The 25,343-nt window shown below is 38.9% G+C and overlaps 1 protein-coding gene across 1 annotated transcript; it reads right to left on the bottom strand.

The window, feature by feature from the left end:
• Nucleotides 1–12,298: 12,298 nt before the first annotated feature.
• Nucleotides 12,299–18,815, bottom strand: SPINK9 (serine peptidase inhibitor Kazal type 9). The gene is made up of 4 exons (XM_068698393.1): nt 18,506–18,815; nt 16,306–16,325; nt 14,040–14,167; nt 12,299–13,476 (listed from the first exon to the last, which is right to left on the bottom strand). Exons 1-4 carry the CDS (start codon nt 18,567–18,569, stop codon nt 13,431–13,433), a joined length of 258 nt encoding a protein of 85 aa, XP_068554494.1. The 5' UTR covers nt 18,570–18,815; the 3' UTR covers nt 12,299–13,430.
• Between the last annotated feature and the right edge of the window lie 6,528 nt (nt 18,816–25,343).

The following is a 25,343-nucleotide window of genomic DNA, read 5'->3' as shown; positions in this document are numbered from 1 at the left end:
TAAGTTTCCATATACACAACTGGAGTATGTGAATGGTACTTTCAAGTAGGTGGTTGCAAGATAGACTAAAGCCAAAACACCTTTATTTTCTTGGAAGAAGCCCAAGAATGTATCACACATATCAATTATATGTGGATCTTTGAGGTAGCTTTTTGGTTCTATTTCCTTCACTCTGTGAAGACAGACTGAAAAGAAGTGCTGTTTTATCCAAGTTTTGAGTGGTGGTGCCTAATATATGGGCCCGGTGTATCTTGTGTATCTTGTGTATCCTATTTTTGCTCTTAAATGTTTTGACTGTGACAAGAAAAAGGCAGGAGCATGGTATGACATGCTTCCTGCAACATATGAGGCCCGCACAGGCCAAGACCTGGACTTGCTGAGACCTGAACAGGCCGAGAGACTGGAGCGGCGCTGGGAGAGCCGAGACACTACGGAGGGACTACCGCTGGACGGAGGGAGCCCTGAGAGGCACTGCAGAGCCACGGACGGCTCTGAGAGACACAGAATAGACCTGACAGAAGCTGGAAAACGCGGGGAAATTAAAGTAATTGCGGAACATCCGAGATCGAGTTGCTACGGGAGACCAGAGGCGTCAGTGGACACCGGTAGCTGACCCTCACCGTGTGGCGAGTCGGCACAGAGCAGAGGGGCGGACATCAGGACCCTGCAGCCTGTCTGACATAACCATGGAGGCAGCGGCAGCAGCGGCTGTGGTGCTTCACTCTAGCATTCTTTTTATAAAAGGTTTATCTTGCAATGCAAAAAAGACTATTAGTCCCCAGATCGGTGTTATAACTATTACTAATGATGACTTAGCTCTATTGCAGGGCAGGAGTGCAGAGACGCAGATTACACTGCCGAATGACCACCGGCAGGCTCGTTCACAAACCTAAGGTTGCAGCTGGCACTGCCTGCAGCCGTATAGCAGACGTTACACTCTCTTTCCTAACTAGTAATCATGTGTCTTATCCATTTGTGGTGAATGGCCAGTGACAAAAAGAAAAGCGGGGAGACAAAGACAGAAACGGTACAAGGAGGATGCCACTGACACTAACAGCATGGGTAATAGGAGTAGTATAAGTGACACAGGTGACGGTGCAGGGCACTCTGCCTGCTGCTCGCCCTCGCCTGACTGTGCACTGCTGCCGACGGTGCTAGAGTAAAATGTGAAGACTGCTCAGATGGCAGTGATGAGAGTGCTTGTGTGAAGAAGATATGTGAAAAAGATGTGTGCTGAATCTGACTTTGTGTGCAACAGTGGTCAGTGTGTGCCAAACAGATGGCAGTGTGATGGGGATCCGGATTGTGAAGATGGGTCTGACAAAAGTGCTGAGCTGTGTCATATGAGAACAGTGTCATGGAAATGTGATGGTGAAAAAGACTGACAGTGGAGAAGATGAAGAGAATTGTGGCAATGTGACTTGTAGTGCAGCAGAGTTCACATGCAGTAGTGGACAATGTATTTCCAAAAGCTTTGTCTGCAATGGTCAAGGTGACTGCTCTGACCACTCGGATGAATCTTTGGAGCAGTGTGGCTGCCAGCCTGCACCTCTGGTGAAGTGTTCTGTGAGTGAGGTGCAGTGCGGCTCAGGTGAATGTATCTACAAGAAGTGGTGATGTGACAGAGATCCTTATTGCAAGGATGGAAGTGATGAAATTAACTGCCCTTCCTGGACCAGTTCAGATGTGAAGATGGGAACTGTGTCCATGTGAGTTGGCAGTGCAGTGGTGTGAGAGACTGTCTGGAGGGCACTGATGAAGCAAACTGTAACACTGTTATTCAGTGCTCTGGACCTGGCAAATTCAAGTGCAGAAGTGGAGAATGCATAGGTATCAATAAAGTGTGTAACCAGCAGAGAGACTGCAAAGACTGGAGTGATGAGCCCCTGAAGGAATGCAACACAAATGAATGTGACTGTCCAGCTGGGAAAATGTGGAGATAGTGATGAATGCCCAAAACCCTGGTATCTGTAATCAAATCTGTATCAACCTGAAAGGCTATCAGATGAATCCTGCTACGGGAACCTGGAAAGGGCCATACGGCAAAGCAAATTAGATAACTGTTATTTAACTTGTCAGAAGATAAAAAAGAAAGTGTTTCAACAAGCAGCCATGGGAGGGAAGAATCACTGAACCCTCGATGTGAGGGACTGTACCTTGTTTTACTGACTACTGAAACAGCTGTGAGAACCGCAGAAAGGGACCCATGCATCCAGAATAAAAGGACCAGTAACTACTGAAACTTGGAGGGTTGAGTCCGCTCCTGGGAAACTGAAACTCAAGCTAAAGAAGAACTAATATTCTGGCAACGAGGCTCTGCATGAATTAAGGATGCCAAATAAAGGGGACAAGCTTGAAGGGAGGAAAGGGAGAAGGCAAGACCAGGGCAGGACCCTTCACTGCGGTGTGTATGGTCTACCGAGGGAGGCAACCCCTATGGGTATTGACTGCCGAGTGAGAGGGCCTCGACTGGACTTCTCCCACACTAAGGTCAGGTTGTCCTGAGAAAATAACATAAGAACCTTTTTTTAACCTATATAAAATTGTGATTCGTTTTCCAGGAGCTGGATCACCCTGACAGGCCGAACGGTAACACAAGCCTGAATCGACCCTGAAGGCGTTTGCCTATTATGATCCAGAAACGTAGGCAGAAGACAGATCCTGGGACTATAGGACCCCAGTATATATACTTAATAGAATAATTAGGTTATTAGCTGTAATAGAAATAGTTATAAAGATGAGAACTGCTTTGTATCAAAATTGCCTAGCTTTGGATTATTTACTAGCACAAGAAGGAGAAGTCTGTGGAAAATTTAGCTTTAGTAATTGCTGTTTAAAGATTGATAAAAAGGGTGTTTCTTCCTAGTAGCTGATAGAATGTTATGTTCTGGTTTAGGATGAGAAGAATGTTAATAATATGCTGATGTTTTAATTGTTTTGAATTGTTACAGAGCAGTGCTTACACCAAGCCAAGGACCAAGCCAAATTCAGCTTCTCACTGTCCTGCCAGCAGGCAGGCTGGGAGGAGGGCCGGACTGCTCGGGGTTAGGTTGGGCATTGGACAGCAGGTGGTGAGCAATTGCATTGTGCATCACTTGTTTCGTACACACTATTACTGGTAGTAATATTATCATCATTATTATTGTTATTATCTTCTTGTTTTTATCTCAACTCACAGGCTTCACTTTCCCATTTCTCTCTCCCATCCCAGAGAAGGAGGGGGGGGAGGTGAGCGAGCAAACACAAACCTGGAAGGATATGGAATGGGATTTATTTTCATGGCTGCCTGGTGGACCATGGGTTAAAAGAGTGTTATTTTTATTGTTATGTGGTGTAAAGATGTTATTGTTTATACCTTGTATGATACCTTGTCTTACATTATTAATACACCGGGTGATAAATAGTACATTGGTAATAACTTCATTAAAAAAGGAAGGGAATATGTCAATTATGATGCTTAAGAATTGGACCCTCCAAGAACAAACTGATGAAATACAATTATTAATAACAGAAGAGACACGAATTGGGGATATTAAAAAGAAGATAAGGGATTGTGAGGAATATTTTAACAATTCGTGTCCATAAAGAACAATTCTGTTTGAATCCTGTCTGCCTCTGGGCCCTGCACTGGCAATTTAGTTCTTGAACCACAGATGCAGTGTGTCCCAGTCTCCCCCTCATTCTAGTCAATTTATCACGTCTTCAGAAAACACTCCTTAAATTTATGAACCTGTTTGCTTTTGTTATTCCGGACTTCTATGTCTAACAGTTACAGCCTTTTTTCCTGTCTTCTTCGAGATTAACTTAACACTGCTATAGATGTGTCTGTGAATGGCTGGGGAAGAATGTTTTAATTACTTGTGAAGCGTCAAATAAGAAAGCTGTTTGTGTTTGATGTCTGGGAGTTTCAGAACAACTGATAACAACTAGTGACTGTTATGGGATATTATGTGGATCTTTGGTATCTGGGCAGGGGGCCAAGAGATTAAGAGGAAGGAAAAAGAAGCTGAAGGACGGTTGGGAGACAAGACCTGCAGAAAGTGTTCTATAAACTTGGAATTGTGCCAAGTGAGTACAAAGGTGAGAGGAAGACTACGAGCCTTCAGCATGAAAGACCCCTAGAGACCCCCAGAGGAGACTGATGCGCATGCTCCAGTAGGAGGGACTGGACCCCAGAAGCTAATTATAATAATCTATTTTTTTTAGAAGTAGTAATGAATATGTATTAGTCTAGGAGCATAAAAATCAGCTGCTTGATGTAACTGGTGTGCGTCCTGGTGGAGCGGAGACTCCCAGTGCACCCAGCGCTGTTTGCTTACCTCTATTCCTTTATATTCTTTTAATAAATCCTATTTTTTTATTTAATCCTAATTTGAATCCTGAGCCGTTTATAACAACTCTACTGCTACAGGTGTTTTGAAATTTGAAATGCTCCAGAATACTTAAACTAGAACCACATGCAAAACAGTTAGGAACTAGAGATACTGGACAGCTATCAATAAAAGCAATTTTTTTCTGGTCTTAATCAACTTTATCATGAAATGTTGTGCTGCGTTACATATAGTACACTACCAATAAGCTTACATAACTAAGAGGATATCTGTGTTGCTTAAATTAGTGCTAGAGCACTTGCTCTGCCTACTTTTGTCTAGGACACTGAGATGTATCTGTGGCTGTTCAGACATACATACTGCACGTTTGTATTTTAGGGAAGTTTCAAGTTTCAAGTTTCATTAAATCATAAAATAATATGAGACCCAAGGGACTTAATGTATCCCTTTATGCTTAAAAAAAAAAAAAAAAAAAAAAAAAAGTCTACAACTCACAGACTCTCAGTACTTCCAAGTCTCACAAAAGATATTTGTAAGCTTTAATTTTCTGAGACATTTTCCATCCCAATTTATGTCAAAATTGGAAGCTAACTACATATGAAAACTAACTACATATCAAAAACTTGTAAACTCTTCAAAACTAAATGACTCTAAGGGAACAACTTATTGAACACCCATGTAGTTCCAAATAGAAACTACAGGACAAGAAAATTCCAAAACTAATGTACATACTGTTTCTTCTAGTTAACAGCTTACATATTGCTTTTCCTGTATCTGCACGTACTTCTGTCAATATAGTTCCTATAAATTTTCTTCATGTATCATAAACTCCAACCTATCCCTATTTTCTTTCTAGAAAAATGTTTCTCCATACTTATAAGAAAGCTGGTACCTAATGAGTCTCACCCGCATCACCAAGTCAGCAGTAAGCGTTTTGCTCCTCTCCCCACAGCTGTTACTTGCTGGGGAAAAAGGATTCTGACATAGCAGGTCTCTCTTATGTGTCAGTAATGTTTTCACCAAGGTTTAAATACCTTCCCCACACATTTTCCTGTCTTCTTCACTTAAGAATATTCAATCAATGTTTGAAAGAATAACTTCTATTTTGTGAAGGCATGTACATACCCCTTTTCATCCTGAAAAAGCTAAAGAACATTTTACAAAATCTTTGGCATTAATGTTGCACTGATACTGTAAAATATATATATTTACTACTTATTACTAATACTTGCCTTTGTTGGCCTGTTTAATTGAAATACCACCCTACTACCTGTACCCACGTCATTACAGTTCATATCTGCACTGGTCATGTATTTGTCCATGAGACGTAATTTACATATAGAAGATTCTGGGATTACATGTCTTCTCCCTTCAGGGAAGGTGGTCTCAACATGGATAATTACATACCTGTTTGCAATGGTTTAAAGTTATTCAAGCCATAGTGGTCTTGGCAGTAATGAGGTTTACAAATTAATGAAATCATTTCTCATGTTCTTTAATTATGGAAGGATTTATGGAAAAAAATATAGTCTGTAAGACAAAATTCGTGCTGTAGATATCCAATTGAAGAAAGTTAAGTTCATTAACAAGAGAAAGTACCTCTCTAGTGGTATTTGAATAATGAATTGTATTTACAATTTCATAAATTGGAAGTCCTGCCAGATCATATGCTACCAAGGCATTTTGATTGCACTGAGTGGAATTGTCTCATCTTCCCTGACTATAAGTCACCCAGAGCTGTCTTCTGTTGCTCTGATTGATTAAAGCTGTTATGATTTCCTCTCATGAGAAAGAGGCCATTCAACTACCCAGTGAACATGTTCTAAATAGCTATTAATGTGCTTTGGTTGCTTGAAAACATGGAGGCATTGCTTAGAAATTCATATACATTACTGGCTGTTGTGAGAGATAGGTAAGGGCTGGGGCCAGGATGAGCCCCATTCATTACTTCTTGGGAATAGGGAGGGAACTCCCAAGTTTTGTCATTCCCCTGTTAGGAAGGGTGTGAGTCCCTCCCTAACAACATCCTCAAGCCCTCCTGTGAAGTTGCACATAAGTCTATGAATGTAAGTGCAGCTCCAGCCCTTGCAGTGGTGGGCTTGTCCAATGCAGGAGCAGAAACCAGCTGCAGGGTGGAGAATCTGAGAGAATACAGCAGCAGAAACAAATCTGTCCGTCTTTTGTTATGCTCTGTGTTGCATGCAATCATCTTCTTTTCAGCTGTGCTCAGAAAGGGTATAGGTTTACAGGTAGGAGGACAGCATCAATGGATGTGCTGTGCTTCTCCCAGAAGATGGCAGCTCAGTGGCATGGATGGAAAAACAGCCTTCCCCGTGCCCACATGGCACTTCTCTACCCTCAGGTGCTGCTTCTGGGAGGTCTGAAGGAGCATGGTCACAACATGGCCAAGTTAGCAGAAGATGTATGTGACATACTTCTCTTTCAAGAGAGTCTGCTGTTCTTTGAAGAGACATTAACCTTTAGGCATGGGACACAAGACTTCTCATGCTTGTAGCTGATGTAGGCCTAACAGGAGGACAGCTTCATAATTACTGGTTCCTCTGTCCAACTTGTACTGGAATTTTGAAGTCTAATAAACAAGGGAAATTAAAGGTCTTATTTCTTCTCAGTTTTTCAGATTTTAAATGTGTATCTACATATGTTTGCTCACATCTCAATAGTTTAACACAGCTCATGTCCCACAGAATTGGAAAAATGTGTCTCACATTTCTTGATCATTATCATGACTTCTTGTTTTATTTTTCCTGACAGATACATGTTTTTCTCTATGTGGCTTGTTAAACTCAAAAAAGGATTCTGTCTCTTTTAAGTGAGTATGTAGAATCCTACAACCATTTTTTCCAAGGAGAAAAAAAAAGTTAGTTCCTCACTTGTCAGGTTCTTTTCCTCCTCCAACAAGAGTATAGGACAATAATTCAGATACATAGCATATATTAACACAAATTTCTGTGGTGAAAATCAACTACATTAATAGAAGATTTCAAATAAGTATGACTTCCTGCACTAAAATGGGGAGTTTTACATGACATTAACATATAACAATAGAATGGTCTGTGATAATCTTGAAATAAAATTATCTGCAATGTCTAATTCTCTAGCATACAGAACTTTTCCTCCTCCACTTCTTTTGATCCAGAATCTGGAATTTAAAGCATGGAAATTGAAAAAACAAGCTTTTAAGATATCTCGTGACATATGGCTGAAATAAAGAATGCTAGAATTTTGCTAAGTGGTAAGAACTTCATAGGTGTTTTGGTGACGACATTTTATTTACCAGTTCTCTCTGCAACTACACATTACAGAGCCTTATGTAGTAAGATCTTACTATATTAAGATGAAATAGTTGAAAATGTCTTATGATTATATAGTCTGTATTTGAGACAATGAGGGCTTGTTTTTGTTTTTGTTGCTGTTGCTGTTGTTTTTGTTTTTCCCAAATACTTAATATTATTAAAAGATTGAGAAATACTGAATAATTGTAATAACTGGATACACTAAACAGGCATGAGATAAACTTTGAGCTGTTTATTGTAAACAGCCTGAGCAGTATCACACTGTTTTTAGGGCAGGGTTAGAATCCAGCTCTCCAGGCTGACCAGACACTGATACAACTGTAATGAGGTCAGTTGAATGTGAACTATATTCCATTATACTTCACCGTTCAGTCATCTGGTATTATCTTCTGTTCAGAGACATGGAATTCTGGTATGATCTAAAGAATGCTTTATGCAATAGCAACTACAGTTGCAATTGCCAGTACAGCTGGCAATTTTTCATGTTGCCCTCGATGTCTTTAAGAAGGTAATTGGTAGTGTAGGAGTTTGGTTCTGGCACAGCCATATGGTTCTGGTATCTATGATGCTTTGATTGAAGTGACAATATTCCACCTCAGCAGTTTGCCTTCCAGGTCAATCTCTAAGATACCTGGGACGGGGCTCATCACTTATACTGAGCACGTAGAGCACCAGTGCTCTTCCTCCTCTGTACTTGTGTGCAAGAACAATGACAGTAACAGCAACATTAGAAAATAAAGTTTGCCCTTTATGGACAGGTGAAGTAGTTTTATTATAGCACTGTTATTCTCTTTTTCAGGAATCCAAGCCATCTGATTTTCAGGCCTGTATTTCATTATGTCTTCTCTTAAAAGTTAAAAAGTGCATCAGAAGACCATACCATGAAGACTCTTCCTTCTCCATACACACATACATTTATAGATAGATAGATAGATAGATAGATAGACAGATAGATAGATGGATAGATAGATACCTCAATGACACATCAGGTTTTTTTCGGAGTAGAGTTTTGAAAACTCTAGTCCTCTATCAGTGCAAGGAGATCTGCTCTATTTTTCCATTCTATGCCAGTATCTGGCTCTCTCTATTTTATTTTCTAGTAAGCAGGATCTGAGTGTGTTTCATCAGCTCACTCAAGCTACATATATTTTTCCTTCCCCATATTTCTATGTCATTGCTACATTGCACAAACTTGATTGTCCAGATTGTCTGGCTACTTCAGCATTTTTTTTCAGATGTCATTTACAGCAACATGCAAATCATATTCTTTGCTCTGGTATGTGGCAAAAGCTGGTGTGGTTCTCAGCATTCTCTGTAGCTGTAGACCATCACATGATGCTAGCATGGGCAGAAAAATAGCACAAGCATACCATGTTGGAGAGTATTGCTCTCCAGCTACTTTCTACTACTCTTTTATGTCAGAAATGATGAGAAAAGAATTAGAGTCCCAGGAGTCTGGCATCTGTGATGGATGTATATACTGTCTATTTTAGGCTTAGACTTAGACTTACAGGGCTCTCAATCACCCCTGTGGATGTCCAATGGCTCCATAGGAAACTTAATTATCTTAGGTTTGATTCACACACACTAGTGCTTAAATATCTAAATATACGAAAGCAGGTGGTGTGAATATCCACTTTGGATGTAACAGGCCAAGCCAGAAGACTTGGGATATTTATTAATTAATATTTTTATAAAATATTAATATAATATTTAATATATTATTGGGATATATACTTGGGGATATTGGGAAATATCCCCAAAATTGTCTGCTGGATTTTTTGATGTTGTGATGAAACATCAGAGTTTGACTTTGTTTTCCCAACTTAATCTTTCTCACTCAAGACATTGTCATGCCCTGTTCTTAGAGACTTTTAGGTTAACTGTGCAGATCCAGAAGCCTTTGAACTTTGAAAAAATTTTACCTCATTGATTTGTGTTCTTACAGCCTAATTGCTGGGGCCTGCAGTTAAACAGAATGCATAATAGTGCTGACTTTAATCTGTGTACAAGGATAGGCAGAAGAATTTCCTGTCACCATCCTCCATTAATTCCTGTCATTCAGTATGAAAAGAATTAGGTTCCTTACCTTTCTCATCTTACCTCTTTTAACAGGAAACAACTCCGTCTGATGAAAACTGATATTTCTTGCTGGCAGATTTTTTTTTCCTGCAACTGGTTCATCTTTAGTTTCACTATCTGCCTACATGTTCATGCCTTGTGCATGTCCTACTCAAAAAAATACCAGGCAGGGCTATCTGACTAGCTTCTTCCACTGGTCCATGCACACAGCCCTTAATCTTGCTGTTCCTCCAGAAGTCATGGACACCTGTGGCTCTAACCAACAGTTTCTCTTTACCTTAGAACAAATTTAAAATTTATCTCTTTACCAGTAGCATATCTAGTTAATGCTGGAGGTACTAATGTGAGTAATCTGGCCAAAGAGGATTGAAAAAATGCTTTAAGAGTATCTGAATAGTCCAGTGGCTCAGTGAAGAATTTTTATTACAGTATTTTTCTTGTCAGATATCTGCAACTTCAAGACATGGCAACTTCACTAGATTCTCAAAGATGTTCAGAAAATATTTCAATGGTAGGTAATGTGTCTGTCTTTTTTTTTTGGGGGGGGGGGGGGGGGGGAGAGCCCACACTATAAACAACTAAAAAAATCCATGATTTTCTGTTCCTGCACCTAATGCTTACCTCTGGAGATGAGCCCCTCCACCATTTTTCTCCCTACCCATACTACACATAAAGTCTTAGTTTATTGAGAAAAATACACCAAGCAGAACCACAGTGTGGGAGGTACCATGAAAAGAGTCACCACAGCCCTCATTCTAGGAGCTTTCTGTTCCTCACATAAGCAATTTGTGTGATCCAGCATTCATCACAGTAGTCCATCCTTTGACACATGAAGTTGCTAATTAATCTTGACTTCAGTTTCAAAGAGAAGAGGGCCATAGTCTGTGCAGAAACCTTTCATCCATCTTCATTAGTCTGAATGTTTGTTTCCAATTTTATACTGGCCCTTGGCTAAGAATGCTGTTCTAAACTGATAACCTTAATGGGACATCAAAATGAGTATCTCCTGCTTGTGCATCACTTAGAAAATAACATGCCAAATTTCTCCTTTCTGAAAAATGAGTTAAAACCAAGGTCATAGTTAACCCCCCATCAGTTTCAGTGGCCACTGAATTCTCCAGTGATAAGGAGATTTTTAATGTACTATGAGCACCGCTGTCCTTTAGAAAGGACTCTAAAGCCTCCTGCAGTGGGGAATAAACCTCAGTCTTGTTCTATGGTTTCATGGGACGCAGCGGTGAACAGGAATAGCATTTAATAATGTTAAGAAATCTGGCTGGCCAGGGTTTACATAGCATTCAGCAGTTATTGCTATCAAGAAATGCAATGCTTAAAGGAAATGCAGTCAGAAAAAAAAGAATTCTCTTGTTAAATTCACTCATTTTTTAGTCGTATTTGACATAAAAATGCAGAGTTGTTATTTTTTATGTTTGGTTGGAATATAGCACTCCATCTTTCTAGAAATATTTACTTTAGCATTTCTTCTTATTTTTTCCTTTCATTTTCCGTTGTTTTCAGTTTTATCTTTTTACTAGATTTTCCCAGCCAAGGTGATCAAGAGAGCACAACTTTTACTATCCTTGAACTCTAAACCTCCCTTCCCAATAAGATACTGTTAATATTTTGTGTTCTGAGTTCTCTGAGTTTGAAAGGTCTCCTCCAAATTGTCCACCAAGTATGCGAAAGGCAGCAGGTATACATGTACATGAAAGAGAAGACATTTTGTATTCTTTGAGATTAAGACCCTCTTTATCCTACAGGTTGTTTTGTGTGAGGTATTTTTTTTTTTTCAGTTGTTAGAGAACCAAAGTCAGGATGAAAAAGAAATGTTGAATTTCAAATCCACTTTGACTTTTGTAGTTTGTTTAGTAGCTAGAATCAGCACAATCGACATCACATACCAGAGGGTTTGCATCTATTTACTGAGTTTAACAGTCATTTGCTTTAAAAATGGTTCAACCAATTCATGTTATAAATCAAACTAAAGACTAGGCTTACATCTGTGTGTAATAGCAAATTAAACAGAGCCTCTCTCATGCAGAGGCCAGCTAGTTGAGTCCAGGCACATCTATAGTATGAAATCACTTTTAGTTTCCAAAACTTCATCCAGTTTCCTGTCTGGGAATGACCCTCAGCCTCCCAAGACATGCCTGAGAACTGTTGGGAAGAATTTTGATCCAAGACAGAACCATGCCAGGGCTATGCTAACAACTTCAAAGTAAAGAAAGATGATGGAGTTTCAATGCTCACAGTTGTGTTCTGGCACTGTTAACTCTTTGGTAGAGAAGTAGCCTGTGAAATACTGTTTATTTGGTCATTATCAGGATTGCAGAAGTCCAAAATCCTCTTCTCCTGTATAAAGAATGAGAACAATGTCCTCAGGTCTGCCAAGAGAAATAACAGACCCAATGGACCAACAAATCCTCTTGATCCTTCTATTACAGAACTCAACCAGCCTGTAGTGATATTCAGCTGGCTGAATATCACTACAGTGATATTCAGCCAGCAGTGGAATGGCTAGGCTTTTGGGTATCTTGCCTTCAAAGGCAAGAGCATAAGTTTCCTTTCTCATTTTCCATTCTTCTGAAGTATGAGTCTTACTTCAACCTAACTGATACCCACATTCCAGTGCCAAAATTTTCTTCAGGTGTAATCCCAGCAAGGTCAGTCACTTATAAACTTTAATTCTGGAAAATATGTTCCCTTGACTGTCTATTCAAGTGTAAAAGACATAAACCAGTTTAACAACAATGATAAGGATGTAATAGCAGAACAGAAATTTCTCCAGGTCTGAAAGCAGCCAATTTATCAGAAATTAAAAGAATCATTAATGGTTACATTTATATGACAGGATTTAACAGAGACACTGCTATGAGGCTTATCCTGTTTTACAGATTTGGGGATTTGTTTCATTGGAGGGGAAAAAAAAAAAAAAAAAAAGCCAGATTGCAGGGTAAATTCCAATGTCATGGGGCCATCTAGTGCATATTGCTAGTATTACAACTTTTGTCTTCTGTACTTGGGCTTTTTTAGCTCTGCCAACACTGTCCCTGGCTTCAGCTCTATAATTATTTTCTCTGACTTGGGAAACATCTCCTTTATAAATAACGGATAAAATATATTTATTCTTTATAAAGGTTGCCACGGACAAAAAATAAAAAGAGTCTACATTTATTGTAATAAACATGCAAACTAAGAAGCTAAACATAAATGAATCAGAATTGTACAAAGTTAAAAGAAAAATGAGAATTTAAAATTTAACTACAAAACAGAAAGAGTACAAACACTTCCCAGGAAAGCTGAGGCCTTTGAAAAGAAGTGTGTGCAGAAGTTTCTGGGTAAATGAGTGAAAACACTTCACTGACGAGGAGAGCTGAGGCAATGCCTGTACTAAAATCAAGTGGCAATGTAAGAAGGTTTAATTTTCACTATGGAGACAAACATATAATGAAGTGCTCATGTGAAAACCAATTTGTTAGAGAAACAGGAATGCTCATGAGAATCCTGAACTGGAGGACAGAACTGTCAATCCCAGCACTCTGGATCAGAGGGAAACACAAATGACAGTGCACAGCTGAAAAGTCTACTTTGAGCTTTGTTTGCCATCATTAGGACAGGCAGGGTGAATGAAATTAAATTAAGAAATCATGATAAGGCAGTGAAAAGCTGTTCTCAGCATTCTTCTCTGTCCCACAGAATTCATTCAGCATGCACCTTCTTGCTTCATATGTAAGGCACCTCTACTTCTCCTGCAAAAGAAAGGCCATAGACATTGTAGATAGTAAACTTAATGTTATGAACTAAAACCTCTGCAAAGTCCTCAGCCAACAAAATGCTAACAAATAAGATGCTATAAAAGTTTGCAGCAGACAAGAAGGCACTGATTTGTAAAACACTTTATTTTAAAAATTATGTTATATAGATAAAAAGCGAGAAAAGTTTCTGATATGTCCAATACAACTTTTGAATTCTTGTATGACTTGATTTGGCCCAGATGCCTTGTTAGCCACGTGTGGCTCAATCAACTCTTTTATCGTCCAACCTCCAGTTTCTGCTAGAATAGGAATATTTGTGTTGCTCACACAAATACCAAGGTCATCTGTTTAGATCAGTTGACTCTTGTTGGTGGGAGAAGCAATTAATCTATAAAGATGAGGAAAGAGGCAAAGGAATGGAGCCTCTTAAGCAAAGATGCAGAGTAATTGAAATCCTGAACAGAATGACAGCATTTAGGTGGAGTGGAAATACCAGAGAACTCAGCTAATCTCAGAATTTAGCTTATTCAGGAGTCATTACTTAGTATGTTACTTACAAGACAGCCTTGCAGAAGGAACATTTGTTGTTATATGTTTTCCCATCAGAGCCACAAAAAGGTTGGTAGAGTTTTTCACAATAAATAGGTCTTCCTCTCTCTAACCTCTTGTATTCACTGCAGTCTACCTGCAAATAAGGTATCATTTTTTAAAAGATGGAATACATTTTTCTCACATTCTCTATTCACCTACAAAAATAATGGGTATGTATGATTTTTTTTTTTGATCTATGATAAGGTTGTCAGCTGCTGTAGAGAAGCACGGTCAGGTGTCCTCTACAGTCTATGCTTGCTGAGCTTAATCCTCAAAAAAAAGAATGTTTCTTCTGACAGATGTGTGTGATGCTACCAATGTCAGATATTGAGCACCTTTGGGGATTTTGCTGTCTGTCTAAATAAAGATGTAATCACTGGAAAAAATACAGCCTGTTTTTCATCTACAAAAAGTTGAGTCTTACTATATTTTTCTACGTGGTTGCAAATGTTAGTAAATTCCTGTGTTATTTTTTTTGTTTGTTTGTTTGTTTGGTTTTTGTTTTTTAAAGCATGTTAATGGTTTCTTTCTCTTTATTCCACAAACAGCAACTTATGACATTTTTTACACTGGTGAAGAGACCTGGCCAGGCAGAATTAGGTAAAGCCCTGGGTAAGTATTAGTGTAAAAACAAATTTTTGAAAGGCTCTTAGTGAGATCATATTTATTACTGACTTGTATGTGAAAATGAGAGTACAAACTAATAAAATACATGACTAAAAGGACTCCTGTCCTGTTTCTGGAGCTCAATCTTCTTCTGTCAAATGAATGTAATTCCTGGTATTTGACAAACAAAGAGCTCCTTGTGCAGTTCATGTATTCTATTCAATGTGCTATTTGTTGTCCTTGAAAGCCTGTATTTCATTGCCTTGGAAATCACCTCTCTCTTGTGTGCTGCTGTAACTAAAATTGGCTCAGCTCTTTTTACTGCCAGTCTAGTGAGAATTTGAAACATTAGTCTTTGCAGGGAAACTACGATTGAAACTTGTCCTTCCTAAAGATTTATCAAAAGTAAGTTGTAAGTATTTAAAACAGAACCTAGCTTTGCTGTTCTCTTGTTATGGCCTGATTGTTTATCCCCTTCATTCTACCTCCTAGTGAAAAGGAGGAGTTTACTTCAACCAAAACCTGGAATTTATTGCAGATTATGTGATTATTTTTACACTGGTGTTTGTCCATGGTCTGCATGAGAGTGATGAATGAGGAACTGTGTGTGGGCAGCTCCTCCAGCAACCTGTGCCATGGTTGCAGTGAAGACTGGCAGGTTGAGTTAGCTCCTCTGGCAAATGGGTCATTAACCAATCACTCTTTTAGGTATTACAGGCTCAAACCCAGTGTCCCATAAGAAAAGCATTTGGCATATTAGTCAACCTAGATTTTTCCTTCATTTGATCATTTATCTTTTCTCCAAAGCATTTCAAACACTGGGCTGGAAAGCAGGAGGCAGCACACCTAACCCCAATCACAAAGGCAGGTCAGAGACCTGACACAGCCGATTCCACAACACAACCCAGCTGAGGCAATGGCATGGGTGAGAATCTCTGTAGCTGTACCTCTCAGTTTAAAATTGGTCAAACACTAACTAATAAAAAAAGCTAGAAACTGGGTGAATTTGCCTCGTATATACATGTAATGGTTCATAAAACGGGAGAGTGGAACAGTCTCTTCCTGGAAAAGAGTGTATGGCTGTGTAGGTTCAAGCACTAAATGCTGTGTATGTTTTGCTAGTTTTGGGCCATGCTCTGTGTCTGTTCACGCACGGATTTCCACACACTGCTGCTCTCCACTGGACCCCTCAAGGAATTGTCTCTGGTCACCTCAGCATGGACTTCTATTACTTAGTGGCTCATTTATTTCAGAGGATGACACCAGAATGGATGCTCCATCAGTCAGGGATAAATTAAAATCTTTAGGTGTATGATTTAGGATCTGAAAGTCACCAAGCAAGCCTTATAATGTCATCAGATAAATATTTTTTTAAAAATCTTGATTTTTCTGGCTTATAATTTTGCCTTACCCATTCTCTTGCCCAGACTGCATTATACAAACAAACATCTGGAAGGTGTCAGGGCAACTATCTGGAAACCACATATCTCAACCTCAGGGATTTCTTTTTTACTTTGGCTGCAATTAATTAATGCTTAGTATGTTTTCTCTGACCTCATCAATCTCTGTGCACTGTTGTTACAAGCTATGTATTTTTGTCAAGAAATAAAGGAGAAAATGACTTACCGCATCCTCTTTGGCAGCATCTACAATATAAACAGAATCACAAAAGATAAAATAAAATGCACTGTTGTAAATATTCAGTTTGCAACTAGGCTGGTTTCATCAGCACCAGCCCTTCCAGCAACACCAAGTCTCTTACCTTCTTGAAAGTAAATAGTGACATATTTTTTCAGTGTCGAATAAGATACCTGTGTCAGGACTTATTAAACAAGCGGGTCTTACTGCATTGTTTATCTTAGAAATCTGTGTCAGCAGCTAGAACAGCCTTTGTCGTCAGAGGGAATGGAGCCTATTGTTCCCTTTTTCATCAGTGAAAGATTAAAGACCCAGGAGTCAATATTACGTTAAATGGCCCATCTTCTTCAGTATGAATTGGTTGGGCATGAGTGAGTTTTAATTTCCAGGTCTACCAAAAAATTCATATGTGGCTGTAAGCAAGTCATGCTGTCCTTTTATACTTTAATCTGTCTATAACGAGAATAATATCTTCATTAAAATTTAATGCTAAATATATAGATTTTGATGATAACGAAATTTGGATCATAGTACCACTTTAAAAATTGTTTTCTCTTGCCAATCAATATGGAATCCAAACTGTTCGGAGAAGGATTGGCTCCTGTTTTGTATATACATGACATCTAATATAATGGAGCCCTGATCTCAGGTGGGGCTTCAAAAAGTTCCTTCTAAACAGCTATTCAATGATAATTACACCTCCCAGAAAGTAAACAAGTAACATTGGCATGTTTCCACTATGGTGACACATTCATTACTTTCCTTAGGAATTTATTTCATTCTTCTCCTGTCCTGTAATTGTCATTCTGTGGCTTCAAAGGGATAGAAGTTATCAGACAGCAGTTTTTTGTACAGAAAGAGGAGGAAGAAAATGCAGTGTAATATAAAAGGCAATACAGCTCTAGCTCTTATTTTTCTGATTAAGTACAGCTGGTTTGAATCAGGATTCAGCTGACATTCAGCTTTGCACTAAAATTCATTTCTGTAGAGCTCTTTACATCTTCTGATCAAATACAGTCACCCAAAGTAAAGAAAACTAGCATAAATTATTCACTGTGTCAAGTTTTGGTCAATGTCACCAGAAGCTTTACTGAATTTTCATGATTCTGGAATCAGATCAGATTTAACCTATGTCCACAAAAACATTAAGATTTTATTTTTTTTTCCTCCCTGGTAATCTTTTGTACCCACTATGCATTTGGGAGTTAAAGTGAAAAAGATCTGGCTCAAAAAGGATTGATCCATATAGTTTTAAAGCAGAGAAGATAAGCTAGAACATCCAAGGAATGGATTTGCTGGAATTTTGATGAAAGCAATATTTGTTTGTTTATTTGTTTTGCCATTGCAATGAATAAAACTGTTTGAAAGACTACTTTTCATCAAAAGCATATTATATCATGGAAATTATAATTTTTCATAAAAATTTTGATTTTGAGATGATTTTCAAAGCAAAATTTTCTGAGCCATTCAAAATGGAAAAGGGTTACGTTTCATAACTTCAGTTTTGTTTTAGTAATTTCATTGTATTTTACTTAACATTCATGTAGCTATCGGACCACACTATACTAATAGCGGAGAAGACTTGCACTCCCCACGTTCAGTTAGTCTAAATGTACTTTTTTTTTCTGAAAGTTTTTTTTTGCTCTAAAAATTAAATAAATTACCAAGTGAATTACAAGTAAATTACTCAAGAAATTCCTCCAAGCTCCATATTTTACCATAGAGCAACTTGCGCCTCAAAGTGATCTCCATCCTGACAAATTAGCATCATAAAGGAGGTTATTCACAGCATCTTTTATGGCTAGCGCATAATCAACTATCTCCTGCTTGCTCAGTTTGGCAGGATAAGGATCTCATCAGCTCCGAGCAATGCACTCAGATCAAAGAATGAAATGAGTTGGTAAAAAAACTGCTTTGCAGTCTAGACTTTGCAGTTCGCTCTTTAGTTACAGTGCAGAAGGCAGCTCTGATCCACACCACCATCAGGGAATAAATTTCATCTGCCCAAGTTGGCAACTGTAAAGCTGGTGAAATAGTGCTTACTAATGAATGCACAAGCATAAAATTTCATTTACTTTCTGCCACCCCAGCCCAGCAACCACTGCTACCTATCCTAGTACACTGAGAAGTCTGAAGTACTCAAACATTAGAACTATAATGTATTAGGAAATAAAAAAGGGCTACTCACTTGCTAAGCAAAGAACTGCCAGGGTGAGGAGCACAAAAGTGCCTGTTATCTTCATGGCAGACATAGTTTCTTGACCTGTTTCACAGCCAACCTGTGTTCCAAGGTTGGTTCCAGAACACTTAGCTTAAATGCGCATTCACGCATCTGTGTGTGCAGATACATATATATATACACACACACAGAGCAGGAACCCTGATGATGAAATCCCCCTTGTAGAAGGTAATTAGAAGAAGGTGTTGCCCATGGGTAGTGTCACCAAGAATGTCTTTTGCACAGTATGAAGGTCAGACGTACAGGGCAAAGATGAGAGTCACAGCATGGATTGTGTTGATAAAGGAGATGAATTGTTCTTTGGCTAATCCCCTTGCCTAATTAACTGTTCCATCTCCATTAGCGAGTTCAAGGTGTGACTCATTAAGGTGGTTACTTATTGCTGATATGTTATTGCCATATTGACTTTTAGAGCTGAACATAATTCCCATGCAAAAATATAATAATAATAATAATAACAATAATAATTCTACTGGGAGTATTCCAAAAGATTCATACCAGTGTAGCTGAAATGCTGAACTCCTATTCTCCTGAAAATTTTGAGACCTGTGTCACTAGCTGGGGGCAGAGGAGATGCTGGTTAACATGGCCATGCACTGAATCCTTTCAAACTGCCTTGTGGGAGCAGTTGTGACTGGAAATTGTGTCTTTTGTGTGAATACCCACACTCACCTTCACACACAGCCCAGAGGATTTCCTAGCCTTTCAGTGTTCTTCTGCCTTTAAAGTTCCACCAGTCTGGTGCTCAGAAACAATGTGATGTGAAGAAAGGAGCAAAAATACTGTATTCAATGGCCTTGCGAAGAGAAGTGATGAGTTCACAGGCATTGTGCATCCAGCTGAGTTACTGGCAAATTTGCTGTCATGGTGAAAGGGAGAAGGTCCCTCTGCCTGCCCATCTTTTTCTTTGTTGAACAAAACAAATTCTTTAAACAAATCCAACATACCAGTGTGATACTGACAACAGGCATAACTCTGTTGCTTTTATAATACAAGCAAACGGTAGTGGCACAATGGAAAACTCAGATCTGAGTCTTTTCTTAAAGTTCAAAGAAAAAATCATGTTTTGAGACCATATTTCTGTTTGAACCCATCTGTCCAGAACTGCCTTCTGCTTAGTGATTTGGAGTGTAGCTGTGCAAATTGTCACAGTTATGAAAGATCCCTGTGCACTGCTACAATTCACAATATTTCAGTGATCACCTTTCCTACATTGCAAGACAGCTTGGGGCTTTTATGCCACGCAGGAGTTAGGGTCATATATGCTAAATTCAGTAAAACAGAGGGACTGAATATCCTTTCAAAAAAGGTTGTAGTATGTCAAATAGACCTTGGGCCATGCTAACTCATGCTTCTGTGTGGAGAGCAAGAGGGATACTGACCATCTTGTCAGTAAATGAAGAATGCAGATAATGAATAAATGGTTAATTTCTCATCACTTCTGGAGTGAAAAAAAAAAAAAAAAAAAAAAAAAAAGATGCCACTGAATTGAAGTTCCACATTAAGATAGGGGAAGAACAGGATAGTTGAAGATCTGGTCTGGGATGGAGGCCTGCATATTTTATTTATTTATTTTTTGCTTTGGCAATATGTGTGTTCCTATAAGGTGCAGTTAACAAAAGACAAGCTATGGTTTAAATTGGTTGGTCTGGATTCGGCTGCTGTGGGCTGTCAGTGGAATTTTGGTTCTGGAAAGCCCAAGAGCCTGTCTTAGAATGTAAATGAATGAATTCATGGAGAATATTCATGAAATGTTGTTGGCTGATGTTGATGATTTCTACTCTAGGCAGCAAGAACAAATCCCCAAACAATCAAGAAGATACTCCTAATCTGAATAGATTTAGCAAACAAGACTTCAGAGGACTACTTGAAACTATAAAACTGCAGCTTGATGGAACATGCATCTTCCTTGACGCTGGTATGAGGAAACCTCCCACTTTGGTTGCACTGTCTTGCCTAATTTGCTGCTACAGAGTGTACTGTCTGATGCAACCTCAGTATCCATCTCATCGTTCTAGCAAAAGAATATAAGCATCTGTTTACAGCCTTCTGTAGGGAGGTTTTCTGAGGCCTAGTGAAGAAAGGAAGACAGCACATTTGGAAGTGGGAGTAATGAGTGAGATATTTGGAGGTGGCCTAATGAGTGAGACAGATTTTGGCTGAGATTTTTCTTGGCACTTAAAAGTTATCGTAATATCAAAAGGATTCCTGATACTTATTCTGTGCCCCATAGCAGCAAATCCATGGTGTGAATGTTTCCTTTCAAGTAGTGTTTAGGTGTTTTGATTAGGGCTTCCAAATCAATTTATCATTCATTTTCTGAGCAACAGACTTTAAGCTGCATAGGGTCTGCCCAGACCATTTAGATAGGATGGATATCTGATGCGAAGCTGTGATATATTGTAGGGTGCATAAGAGGCAGAACACTAGATAGAGCAGAGATCCAACAAAACTGGAGACTTTTGCATTTTGAAACATCAAATCTATCCTGAAGCTTTAGGAAGAAAAATGCCATACACAGAAAGTAATATTCAGTTTCACTTTCTACAATGAGGTAATACTTAGATGCAAAATCTAAAAATAAAATTCTGTAAAATTAATGCCACAAAGCCTTTATCACAACTCCTATTTAAAAGGATACCAAAATGCCTCAATATCCATCTGCCTAACTTCAAGAATGGGAAGAATTCATATTGGCAAAGTGCAAAAATATTCACCAGTTGACTGAAAATGTGCTTCATCTGAGGCACTTTTCTGTCCAAACTTGCAGAGACTTGTTTGCTCTGGTAGTCTTCAAATGGAGCTGGTCTGACAGCCTGACACCTGTCATCCTCAGGTAGGCCAAAGGTTCCTCCAAGTCAAAATGCTGCCTTCAAGAACATTCAGAAGCAGATTGAGCGGAGAATACAGAGCAGTTCTTCTCTTGGTGGACAAGCTGGACCTGAGCCAGTGGTTTACCTCATTGTGAAGAAGTATGACCCCACATACTAGGCTGTATTGTTAAGAATACAGTTATCAAGTCAAAAGAAATAATTATTTCACTCTGCTCAGCACTTACAAGGCTGTGTGTGGACTGCTGTGTATGGTTCTGGGTCCCCTGCACATGAAAGACTCTGAAATACTGGAACAAGTCTAGTGAAGGACCACCAAGAAGATGTTTAGAGGGATGAAACATATACTAGAGAGATTGAGAGAATTAGTTTGCTCACTTTGAAGACAGGACGCAAAGTCTTATTGTTGTCTTCAGCTATTTTATAGGGGGGTACAGAGAAGACAGAGCCAGACTCTTCTTAGAGGTACACAGTGAAAGAAGGAGAAGGAATACAGCAGATTGCAACAAGAGAAATTCCAATTAGAAGTGAGGAAAACAATTTTCACAATGAGAGTAGCCAAATGTTGGAATAGGTTGGCCAAAGAGATTGTGTGAACTCCATCCTTGGAGATATTCAAAAACTCTTCTAAATTGGTCATGGTTTGGTGGTGGGGCATGGATGTGTGGAACCAGCTGACCTCCAGTGGTCCATGCCAACCTACACCGAATCTGTGATTTGTGAAGGCGAAAGTGAACTGTTGGTGGTAGTCACCTGCTTAGGGATTTTGTGGCATATTGTATTTGTCCTTATGAGGCAACATTTCTAGATTTCACAATGCAGATATGGACATCAGAGTGATAGTAAATTGTACTGATTTTAGCTACATAGAAGTATGACTGGTTGCAAAAAAAATGTTCAGACCTATTTAGTAATATCTGCTTCCCAGAGTTCAATGAGTAGGCCTTTTTACCACAGCTAAAACTAGTTCTGAAATTGATGGTAAATACTCTGCTCGGATTGAAAACTTCCAAGTAAAATGTTGGCCTCATCAGCAAACTCGTGTTAGTTTCCATCAGACAGGGGGTGCTGTTTTGACTACATGTATATTACTGGGGGACTGATAATTTTCTACTTTTATCACTGTATCTTGTCTTTTCCCAACTTCTTACCTCTCCAAGTTGTTGTTTTGAAGAATAAAAAGTCTTTACATAGTGAGCAAATGTTTATTAGCTTTAATGGGCCTGTTACATCTGGTAAAGATATAATATGCAGTGCATGTTTTTCTGAGTGTGAGAATATGTGTCACAATTACTGATATATTGGTTTTATTTTTGTAGCTCAGAGCAGAGCCACAATGTGATGCCAAATATGCTGCTGCAGCAAGTCATTAGTCAAGTGCCTGTTTTATTCTGCATGGGAGGATGTTATCTGGCTGCATTCCAGAAAGTATTGATGTATAGTAGCTTGTTCCCATTCATAAGGCAGAGCACCTTACATTGAGGACATCAACGGCGCTGAAAAAAAGGCACATGGAATAGCTGAAAACATACTCATTGCAGCCACGTATCCCTGTGAAGAATGTACAAGGCAAGGTTGATACTGATATCATCAAGAGTGGGAATTCTGACGTATTAGTGATTCCAGTGCATGTTTATACATAATCCATTTCACAAACTGTTTCATTTTTATTTATTTATTTTATATATTTTTTTGTGCGTAGGTGGTTAGGGTTGTCCACCCATGTGCAATTAATTAAGAATTTAAAGTCTTGCTCAATGGAAGGCATGAGAATCAAGTGATGTATTTCTTAAGTCATCAAACTGTGCCAAAACATTTGGGTATTTGCCTGAAGGCAAGTGAGTTTCCTATTTTCCACACCTTAAAAATAATCAAAGGACTTTTTCTGTACAATTGAAGGAATCAAGCTGGGACAGATCCCAGCTGAACATTTCACGTGTTATTTTAGAAAGTCAAAAAAAAAAAAAAAAAGAAACAAACAAACAACAACAACAACAATCTGCAAAGGGTAGAGCTGATTTTTTTTTGTTTTTCTTTGTATCTTCTGATAACTTTAAGATAAATTGCGATGTTGTGATACCCACTGTTGTGCAGCTACCTTGTCAATCTTTCTGTCTTGGTGTCACACCATTGCTCAATGACTTGATTCTTCCTTCACAGACATATGCAAGATAGGCATTAACAGCTTAACATGAAGTATTGAGTGAACTGGAAAGTGAGTATAGAATAGGTCTTATTTTAAATTGCCTTCTGTTTTATATTTCAAGATGTAATTTTCAGGTGGTTTGCACTTTGAAATTCTGTCACACAGAAGTCAGTCAAACTGAAATATTCGAGGAAGTTTCTTCTAACATTGCTGAATGTCTCAGGGCAAAGGTAGAGGACATACATTGATTTTGCCTTCAGTACAAATACTGTGATTTTTATAAGAGAGAAGCTACAACTTATGAAGAGGGAAAAACTGAAAGCCGATATGGAAGGATGGGTGGATGTGAAGCATTTGGAACTGAAATCTTAATATGCATTCTCTCACAAACCCCGTAATTAAGGTAAGCCTTTTTTCCTTTTTGATGTTAGCAAGTGCCTGCTTACCCACCTCTAAAGGTGGAAGCACATAGAGGACAGCAAGCTCTTACTGCAACCTATTAGTGCCTCATTAAGTACATCAACTATTTGTAAAACATTCTTTAAGATGAGAAGCACCCACAAAAAGCCCCGAAGGGAATTAGTCAGTGTGTGTTCAGTGCAGATTTATGGGGGTGTGGTAGGTAAAATCTAAAGTCGCATGCTGAATGATGAGTACAAATAGAAAGCTGGAGGTGCTGCCCATTTCCAGAGAATGGTGAGTAAGACAGGGGTCTAGTAAAAGACGTATTTTGTGATCCTATAATCAATGCCTGTTGTACAATAGGATCCGCAGGAATATACTTAATTCCATCATGATTTTAGTTCTGCAACTTTGGTTTTGCAGTCTGAAGGCTTTGATGGCAATTTTGTGCGTTGTGCAGGCCAACTGAGTGTTGTTGTTAAATTTATAAGGTTTCCAGATTTTTTTCAGCTCAACAAGGAGAGGAATTAAGAAAGAGAAGCATGAGGATTAACTGACACATCAACTATTATTTTCTTAAGTGGATAGAGTACATTAGGAAATATATGTATATGGAGCCACCCTAGTGAATATGTGGTGTGATAGTAACCCCTTTTTCTACAAATTAGTGAGCTGCTCAGAGATGGGAGACTGACAATTTCTAGAGCAGACATTCAGAGGTGCTGTATCAGGTCCCAGGAAATAGATAATGATTGTAGCCAACTTTATGTCTTAGAGTGCAGCCATTTTACAATTAACTTGCTTTCTGCAGAAGAAATGGGAGTTTCAAGCCGTGCTTTGTTGTTGGCACAGAAAGGCATATTCTCCTAAGACAATAGTATTGGCTTTGTCAGGATACTTGTACATTAACCTGAGTATTTCTGTGTGAAAACTAGTGTGACTCAAAGTTAATACAGGGTTTCAATGATTGGTTTCAATGGTGCCAGGGTTTCACCCAAGATATCTGAAGAACTGAAAGGTCCCACTAATTCTGAACATTGTACCAACGGTATCAGAGAGAAACCTCAAAGACCTCAAGATATGTCAGCCTGGTTTCAGTTGCAAACCTCCTGACCACAAAGGCCAATGAATTTCAATGTACCCTTAGACTGCAAAAGAAGCAATCATTTCTCAGCTTGCAGAAGAGGGTTCTGTACCACGTCACTTTCCACTGTTGTCCTGTACAGTTTTACAGGCCATGAATTTGGTAGCATTGGTCGATTCATATAAGAAAATATGTTACGTCTCCCTGCAGACGTTGCCTCAGAAGCAGTGCAAATATTCTGGTAAAGTCACATGTCATATTGTCTTGGTCTCAGTTAGAACAGAATTAATTTTCTTCCTAGTAGCTGGTGGAATGCTGTGTTTT

The sequence above is a fragment of the Anas acuta genome, chromosome 14 (assembly GCF_963932015.1).
Source record: "Anas acuta chromosome 14, bAnaAcu1.1, whole genome shotgun sequence".
Taxonomy (NCBI): Eukaryota; Metazoa; Chordata; class Aves; order Anseriformes; family Anatidae; genus Anas; species Anas acuta.
Note: the sequence above shows the minus strand (reverse complement) of the source record. Positions and strands in the feature narration are given on the sequence as shown.